The 9,195-nt window shown below is 42.7% G+C and overlaps 1 protein-coding gene across 2 annotated transcripts; it reads left to right on the forward strand.

The window, feature by feature from the left end:
• The first annotated feature begins 1,465 nt into the window (after nt 1–1,465).
• On the forward strand, nt 1,466–8,919 carry ythdf3 (YTH N6-methyladenosine RNA binding protein F3). 2 transcript variants are annotated; one of them, XM_059326496.1, is made up of 6 exons: nt 1,466–1,647; nt 1,746–1,966; nt 2,389–2,413; nt 2,709–2,788; nt 3,083–4,783; nt 8,032–8,919. In XM_059326496.1, exons 2-6 carry the CDS (start codon nt 1,943–1,945, stop codon nt 8,053–8,055), a joined length of 1,854 nt encoding a protein of 617 aa, XP_059182479.1. In that variant the 5' UTR covers nt 1,466–1,647; nt 1,746–1,942; the 3' UTR covers nt 8,056–8,919. The 2 variants fall into 2 exon arrangements, with proteins under 2 accessions (XP_059182479.1, XP_059182478.1); XM_059326495.1 differs by having other exon boundaries at nt 1,624–1,966.
• Nucleotides 8,920–9,195: the final 276 nt, after the last annotated feature.

A 9,195-nucleotide genomic window follows, 5' to 3' on the forward strand; every position in this document is an offset into this window, starting at 1 on the left:
GAAAAACCGACGTTGCTTGATAAAATGTCATTCCCATTTTAAAAGATAACACTTCTCTTGACGCAAACCAGAAACCCGCACATGGATTATGGGAAACGGCGTGGTCATTTCCCCCCCCCATATCGACTTAAGAAACCCTGAATTTAGGCACAGTTACACAATCAATTGAGGCCATTTATAGTCGACGCATTATCAAATAATACAATAACCAACACAGACGGCGCAAAAACATCTACTAGCGCAATTGCCGCACCGTTTACATGCCCTAATTTTTTAAGACGACACAGTCTGTGAGCCACACCCCCTTGTCTGCGTTTAAATACCCTTATATGACACTCAAAACGTTGTGAAACGAATTGCGGTAAATGCGGAGACTTGAACAAACCTTCCAGACGCTCCGAAGACAAAGCGGCGAGCCCTCCATTACTTAAAATCTGTGAAAGTCCTCTGCGGCAGGACCTCAGCGCGACGGCTGCCATACTGCTCCGCGACCCACTGAGGAAGTATCGCGAGAATGGCACGCGTGGTTCTCGTCTACCCAGAGAACACATCAGTTGTAGTCCATTACATTTCAGCTACAGCTTCGATCTGTGGAGCAAAAATAACAATGTTGCAGTGTAAAAATAGCCTACTCCAGTCCTCTGTTAAAACTTTTTCATCCAAAAGTACAGGGGTATTATGAAAACACGCACTTAAAGTATCAAAGAAAAAGTAGTCCTTCTCATTATATCAGAATGGCCCTTCACTTTAATAACATGTTTGATCTTTCATCTTTACTTGCAGCCAAAAGCCTGTTGTTATAAGTAGCTCTTTGTTAATATAAAGTAAATAAATAAATATATTTAACATCGTCAGTATAGTCCAGTTCAATGTTTTAGACTTATTTAAAAAACACATTTTATAGGCAGTATTGACATACATATTAATATCTTTAATTTAAGCAACAGTAGCAATACCACAAACTTAAAAAAACTATGTTACAAGTGTGAGCCTTGCATGGCTCCTGTGAGTTTTATTGTAGGAACAATGTGATAATATTAGAATAATGAATGATGCGTTCATATATAGGAGTCATTTTAATGTAGTTGCTTGAGATGGGGCTAATTGGACGTACGTATACTATTGGGTAATTTAATCAAAATTATCAAAAATATGAATTTGAATTTGTGCACATGTGTAATCAAATCAAAAATAAAATACTACACTAAATAATTAGTGGAAGGTTGCAGAAAATACAAGTACCTCAAAAGTGTAATGCAGCACAGTTACAGTAGTGTTTCTTAATTATTATTATTTTACATGCATTTTATTTTGCATTAGCCTATTTTTAGTTTATTCCCATAGGAATGCAGGCGTCCGTGCATTACTGTGTTTGGCATGTAGAGGCTAAGCTAAAAGAGGCTCTCCAATGCAGAGGTGACTGTTATTTTGATATGTCACAGGGATAATAGCAGGTCGGTAAAAAGGCTAAACATTGCTCTAGATAGAGAATATAATGTAAGTAGCAGGGGACTTGTTGTGTGTTTGTGACTGTCATGTGAAGTGTCAGTTTGTAACATGACTCAGAGCGTCACAGGCGGAAGGTCACGGAGCAGCAGAACGGAACGGAAGCGGGAGTAAAAAGCCTATCCGCCATTGTGGAAAATGGTAAGGGATATTCCAGTAAGACACTAGTCAGTTTCAGATAGACTGTTAGAGACCATCTGTGGCAGGATCGCAGATAATAACTGACGCCTTCTCCACAGACACAAAGTCGCCGTTTGTAACAAGCAGAAGCAGATCGTCGTCAGGTCTGACCACGGGAGGAAAACGCCGCCTTGTAGCCGCTACAGAGTGATTGGACAACCCGAGAGACGAGCCAGGAAAGCACCGGAGAGCAGAGAGAGGCAGGGGGAAGCCGTGGACAGTCTCACAAACAGCCATCAGTTTCGGTTCCTGGAGGATGTCTGCGACCACAGTCGATCAGGTTCGTGTATTGACAGCACACATATTGCTATATAAATTAGCCGTGCGGCGAAATGAAACTTTGCCGACAACAGTTTGATCCGGTTCGTCGAGCCAGATCAAACAGGCTAAAAAGTCTTTGATATATGGTAGCTATTAGCTGTAATGTAGGCCGACTGTATTGCAAACCAACTCTAGCTGTAGCCGGCTGCCAATGCGGCACCGTTTAGTTAGTGGATGTCAGAGCGTTTGACATCCGGTCAATAACACGAAGCAACCTGTAAATGTGAACATCCGGGCTGGTGGCTTTAGCTTGAGGTTACTACAATCGACTGTTATATTTATTTACGTAGGATACAGCCTGCTCTCTCTGTGTGTAAGTGCTTCTTGTTTCCTGTCGTGATCTGACAACATATCTTGTTCCTGTGCTGTCCATTATTTCAGAGACCTAAAGGACAAGGCAATAAAGGTAAGGCTTTTAACCCTGTGCCTTGATTTAAAATAAGCTAACATGCTATCAGGGTAACTGCTTCGTGATTGTGCTTTCAAACTGCAGCTTATTTATTCTTATTCATTCGTAACTGTCCCTAATTCTGCATTTGTTTTGATAATGTTACACCCACACTGAGATCTTGTCATTTTTTTAGATTTCACCACTACCTACCCAGCTCTGAGTATTTGTGACTCAATACAGTACATATGATACACATACAGTACACATACAGTACATATGCTAATTTCCTGTCCTGTCTTTTCATCCCTAGTGCAAAACGGATCAATGCATCAAAAGGATGGTGTAAATGATGATGATTTTGAGCCTTATCTAAGCGGCCAGACAAATCAGGTAAGGTCCTATAATTTAATAAATCACAATATGGTTTGTCCAGACCGACAATGTACCTAGTACTTGTTTAATATTTAAGTTGGCAGCTATTAAACATAATAATGCAATAATACAGTTAAAGCTTTGAGTATTTTGTTTGTTTACAAAGATGACACACTGTATGTTTCTGTAACTTAACTCATAATCTATATTTACTGTTCATAATATGATGTCATCATGTTTAATTATTTGCTGATTTGTTTTGCTTGTCATCATGTATAATACATTAACTGACTGTCTCCCTGTGCCACACAGAGTAACAGCTATCCGCCAATGTCTGACCCCTACATGCCCAGCTACTATGCTCCTTCCATTGGTTTCCCTTACTCTCTGGGGGAGGCGGCTTGGTCAACAGCTGGAGACCCTCCGATGCCCTACCTAACTACCTATGGACAGATGAGCAATGGCGAGCCGCACTTCATCCCTGATGGTGTTTTCAGCCAGCCAGGTGCCCTGGGGAACACCCCTCCCTTCCTGGGCCAGCATGGCTTCAACTTCTTTCCTGGTAATGCAGACTTTTCCACCTGGGGTACCAGTGTCTCTCAGGGTCAGTCCACGCAGAGCTCAGTGTACAGTAACAGCTATGGGTACGCCCCCAGCTCGCTAGGTCGGGCCATCACGGACGGACAGGCGGGCTTTGGAAGTGACACCCAGCTAAGTAAAGTCCCGGTGCTGAACAGCATTGAGCAAGGTATGACAGGCTTAAAACTAGGTACGGACATGGTGGCAGCTGTCACCAAAACCGTGGGCTCACCCCTTGGAGGCACAGCGGGTATGAGCAGTATGGCAGCCAATAGCCTCCCCCCGTCTGTCAGCTCGTCCGCACCTAAACCTGCCTCCTGGGCAGCTATTGCCAAGAAGCCGGCCAAGCCACAGCCCAAGGTCAAACCCAAAGCCAACATGGGGATGGGTGGAGGCGCCATTCCCCCACCCCCCATAAAGCACAATATGAACATTGGTACTTGGGACGATAAGGGCTCTTTGAACAAGCCCCCGTTAGCTCAGACTATGATGCCCCCGCAGCCTATGGTGCAGCAGCCTCTCCTAGCTCAGCCCCAGCCCTTACTGCAGAACCCATTGCCCCCTCAGCCTCCACACCAACACCAACACCAACATCAACATCAACACCAACACCAGCCCCACCAACACCAACACCAACACCAGCCCTTCCAGCTCCATTCTCTCCACTCCCCCCAACACCCCCAGGCTATGCCCCCTGGCCCTCCACACATGCACCTCTCTTCTCAACCTGGCCCCCCACAGCCCCTTCATCAGCAACAACCCCAGCAGCCCGGTCCACCCCCGAACCGTTGGGTGGCTCCCAGGAACCGAGGTGAGGGCTTTGGTTTGGGTGGGGGAGTCCCACTGAGTGCCTCCCCTTGCTCTGGGGAAGTGCATCCCGTGCTGGAGAAACTCCGCGCCCTCAACAACTACAACCCCAAAGACTTTGACTGGAACTTGAAAAATGGACGTGTTTTCATTATCAAGAGCTATTCTGAAGATGACATCCACCGCTCAATCAAGTACTCCATCTGGTGCAGTACAGAACACGGCAACAAGCGTCTGGATGGTGCCTACCGCTCACTGGGCAACAAGGGGCCCTTGTACCTGTTGTTTAGTGTCAATGGCAGTGGGCACTTCTGTGGCGTGGCTGAGATGCGCTCACCGGTGGACTACAATGCCTATGCAGGCGTCTGGTCTCAGGACAAGTGGAAGGGAAAGTTTGAGGTAAAGTGGGCGTTCATCAAAGACGTGCCCAACAACCAGCTGCGACACATCCGGCTGGAAAACAATGACAACAAGCCAGTGACCAACTCCAGGGACACTCAGGAAGTGCCTCTGGAGAAGGCCAAACAAGTGCTTAAAATTATCGCCACTTACAAGCATACCACCTCAATCTTTGATGACTTTGCACATTATGAGAAACGTCAGGAAGAGGAGGAGGCTCTGAGGAAGGTGAGATACATATAAATAGCCCTGTCCTATGTAAATAGCTTGTTTGTATGCATGAGACAGTTTAGTTTGGTTACCCTTTATTTTAAAGGGAGGTTACTTTCCCTGAGTCACTGCTACAGGCTGTTGCCAGACTATAATCAGCTGATCTTGTTCCACCTGCTCTTAGACAGTGGTTGTAACATCCTGTGGCTGAATGAACAGCCTGGTGTAAATGGAAGCTCCCAGAGGCCCGTCAGCAGATTGACAGGCCACCATTACTCATAGGCAGGTTCAGGAAACCCTGATTCCTCATCAGCCATCTTGTGCTGTTGAGATTGCGATGATCTGCCCAAGTGGAGTTAAATGCATAAAGGTTTCCTGAAATAGCCCGCATTCCTGGCATTCCTGCTTTCAGACAAAGGCAGATGTAGGCTCTGATCTCCCTTTGAACGCCAAGCCTCTGTGCTCTCCACAGGCTCCTCATGCTTTATTAGTCTTTAACAACATAAGCCCTCGGCCTGCAAACTGGCTGCAGCGTGCCTCAGAGTTGGTACAGTTTGCCTCAGATGTTCTAAACGGTTGATTTAAAAAGAAATGTTTCCCAGCGAAATACATGATAAAAATGCGTGATTACATTTGTGTGTGCACATGGATCTGAAAAAGCTCACACAGTGTAAGTCTGCGCCCTTTGAGGGGAAACTAAAATATGTTTCAGACAGTGGTAATAACAGTGGTGTACCACAGAATGTTAGTCTAAGTGGTAAAAACTCAGTGGGATGCTACTGCTGTAGAAAAACAGCAGCCAGGGAGAGAATAACTTGTTATCGCTGCTAGCATTCTGCTGCATCCATTCTTAGATTCACCAGTATGCTAATCTAATTGCGTTTAGAAACCCCCCCTGACCCGCTCCCTCCTTTTCTCCCACTCCCCCACTGCTGGTGCTCCATTGATGCTGTATTGACTCCTCTCTGCTGACCTTGTTAATATGCGCCGGGTTACTTTCTCATAAATATTTCAAGTCAATGTTTTCAGGCTTCTGAAAACAACCTGTCAGTAGAAAGCCTGTTTCATCCTGCGTTGGGCAGGCGTTGCGCTGTGCTGCTTTTGTAGCCCTGACCTCCTACATGACAGGATCGGCCCAGCTGAGGCCTCACCCTCCTTCCCCTGACAAGGTTAATTGTTCTCTATTGTTTGGCCTGTCCTTCCCGAACTTTGAGAGGTGTCAAACCAGCACAGCTACCTGCACTATAACACTTTCCCAAAGTGTTTTTTTAAAAGATAACTTTGGATCTAAATGTTTTTGCAGGATTTTATTAGCATAACTAATTCGGCAATTAGAGGTTATCTCCTTCCGTCTTCTGGATATACTGTAATAAGGAAGCTCGGGCTGTGTTGGGGTGAATACCAGTCTGCAGTCCCCGGAGCCACAGCCCAGTCTGAGCAGCCATTCTGGGGAAACAGTTACACTGGTCTCACAGGGCTTTCCCCCGACCACTGACATGGACACCCACTCCTCAAAGAAAACACTGTATTTTTTTTAAAATCGATTACACACCCTACGGTATTGATATTTGAGGTGTGTTGTGATTACTTATGTAATTTTGAGACTCACATTACTACAAGCTGCAGTGTAAACATAACTAAACATTTTGGTTTGTCCTTTTAACATTTTTTTTAAAGGCATCCTTACTTGAGTGATTGATTAGTTTTTTCTGCCAGTGTAGTGTAACTGTATCAACACTAAGAATTATAGAACCAATCACAATGCTTGTTTACTATAACTTCCAGGTAGAAAACATGTAGCACATACATACAATTTACTGTTTATTCAGTCCATAGACTTGACCAAAAATAAGATAAATGGTTGCCATCTTGGTTGTCCCAGGTTGTTTCATTTGAGGAGCCTTTTAATATCTTTTTTTGTTGTTGTTGTTGTTAATAATTAATCATGATTTATATTCTTGCATGATTGTTTGTGATGTCTTTAAGTTAAACTGTGTGCTCATACTGGAATACAATGTTCAGAACAATATACAAAACACTTGGTTTTGAAACCAGTACATTCCACTGAGAACAGGAAGTCAACCTGTACAAAAAGGAACAACACATTACACACATTTGGTTTTACATTTCTTAAGAGACAGCTGTTCTCAAATAGTCAGAACTGAATTGGAAAAACCTTTATTTTTAGTTTACTTTCAGCAGCACATTTTGACTGCAACTTCAGTCCCCAAATCACTCATGCTGTCAACGTATTACTAATCTTTTGAGCTGTTATTGATGAAAAAGTAGTTCCTACAAATAATATATTCTATTTATAATTTCTTCATTTGAATGTACTCAAAATAGAAAGATTGTCCTGAGTAATTAATGAGATTTTCAGAATGGATATAATAAAGGCTTTAATATGATACATCTTCTCTAAGAAGTCTAATCAATAGTGATTACCTTTTATAAATTACTTTTTATCATCTCTGACAAAGTTGGAAATTAACAAAGAAAAATCATGGGGCAGTTTTGAGCATATTTTTTTTTTACCTCTGATGCTTGAAGTTTGGAGGCATTTACACACACTATTCCACAATTTATTTTCTGCCCTCTTAATGGTGTTTTCAAATACATTGAATTTGGAGGCAGTCTTACCCTTTTGCTCCTGGTTATTTCTGACATTGTTTCTGACAGTAGTATGATCAGGATCTCTCACTAGATCAAAGCTGCAGCACAGAAAGATGTGACAATTGATTTTTAAGGTCACAATTCATTAGATTTAAAAAAAAAAAAAAAACAATTTCTATTTCAGCACTGATGGCTTTGCCATTGTTAGAATATCAAGTCTTGATTCATAAAGATTTATTCCCTGACAACTGCCATTTGCATCTTCAAATTCTTCTTCAAAAAGTTAGGCTGCATGGTATTAAATGTGATATAACTGCCATATTATTTTTGAATGTAGAATACATAGGACATACAATTAGATTTCTAGGTTTGATGATCCTAGTTTTGATTTTAAATAATTTAAATTAAATTTAGAATCGTAGAATCCCAGACTTCATTACTGTTATTCCCAATTTCACCTCAGACATCTAATGCATCTGTACCTGACAGTATTAAACAAACTATTAGTGGAAGCCTAAGAAGTGTCTTTTCACATTTATGCTGTAAATGAAAGACGACAGCTCTGATGTTGCTGCTGCTGCTTATGTTCATGTCCCTTTTTTGCTCTTGTTCTGATACCATCCACTGATCATGTCTTTCTGTTTTCTCACCAGGAGCGCAATAGAAATAAACAGTAACCTTCAAGCAAGCTCTCTGCTAGAACTGCAACACTAATGACGTAGGACCTTAAATAAAATTTGCCTAACCACAAGGAGGAAAGGCTCTCACAAATCTTTCCGCTGAAGACGACAATGTATCTGAACACTTGAACATGACAATAGATGGACTCATCTGTATCCGTTGACTGGTGCATCAAACCCCGTGTTCCTGTCTCACGAGAAAAAGAACGTAACCCACTTTGAAAACTGTCTTTAAAGCACTTTCAGTCCTCCTAAACAGCCTCTACCAGTACCCTTAACTCTCTAACTCTGTGTTCTTCTTCTTTGATTTTGTTTGTGAGCAACTAACTGACTAACCAAAGTAGTCAGAAGATTTCACCAGGCTTATTTGTAATTTTTTTAATGCCTCAAATGTTTGGGATATCGGCGAGCCTCATCAGCTCCTGAAGAGAATTAAAGATGATCTGTATGAATTAATCTTTTACTTGAATCTGTATTCAGCTGTCTGATCCTCCTCAGACAGAGGTTTGGATGATTGACAGGTGGGATGAAATAATTGGGAAACAGCCACAATCATGCCAATCATAGGATGTATCCTCCCTCTACCTGTTCCCTTCCTTCCTTTCTGCATCTGTTTCTGTGTACCAAAAGATTACGATTATGCAGCAGGCTGGCAAACACCGGCCAGTGCACATCTTTGTTTTTTTCTCTCTTGTGATTCTGTCATTCTGAAGTGCATTTGTCTGAGGAGAAACCTGCTGCTCTGGTAGAACTAGCGGTGGCCTCCTTGGGCCCTGTGGGTGACTGTCTTTGCTCTGATGTTGATGTACTGTACCGAACCTCAGGCTCAATCAGGCTGTCTGTCCTCAGCAACTCTAAGCACTTTTGGGAGAATCCCCACATCACCTCTCCTGCTTGGCTTGACTGGGATTCCCCCAAAACGGCAAGACATCAACTGCAAAGGATGTGACAGTTTTCTCCTCTAGGTAACTCACTAGCTAAATAAAAATTATCCATGTTTAGCGCAAACCATGCCTTTGTGTTTTTACTCACTTGCCTCAGAAATATATGCATTACTTGCAGTGGTGGAAGAAGTATTTAGATCCCTAACTGAAGTAAAAGTACTAATACCACACTGCACAACTACTGCACTATAAG

The sequence above is a fragment of the Centropristis striata genome, chromosome 23 (genome assembly GCF_030273125.1).
Source record: "Centropristis striata isolate RG_2023a ecotype Rhode Island chromosome 23, C.striata_1.0, whole genome shotgun sequence".
NCBI classification, from domain to species: Eukaryota; Metazoa; Chordata; class Actinopteri; order Perciformes; family Serranidae; genus Centropristis; species Centropristis striata.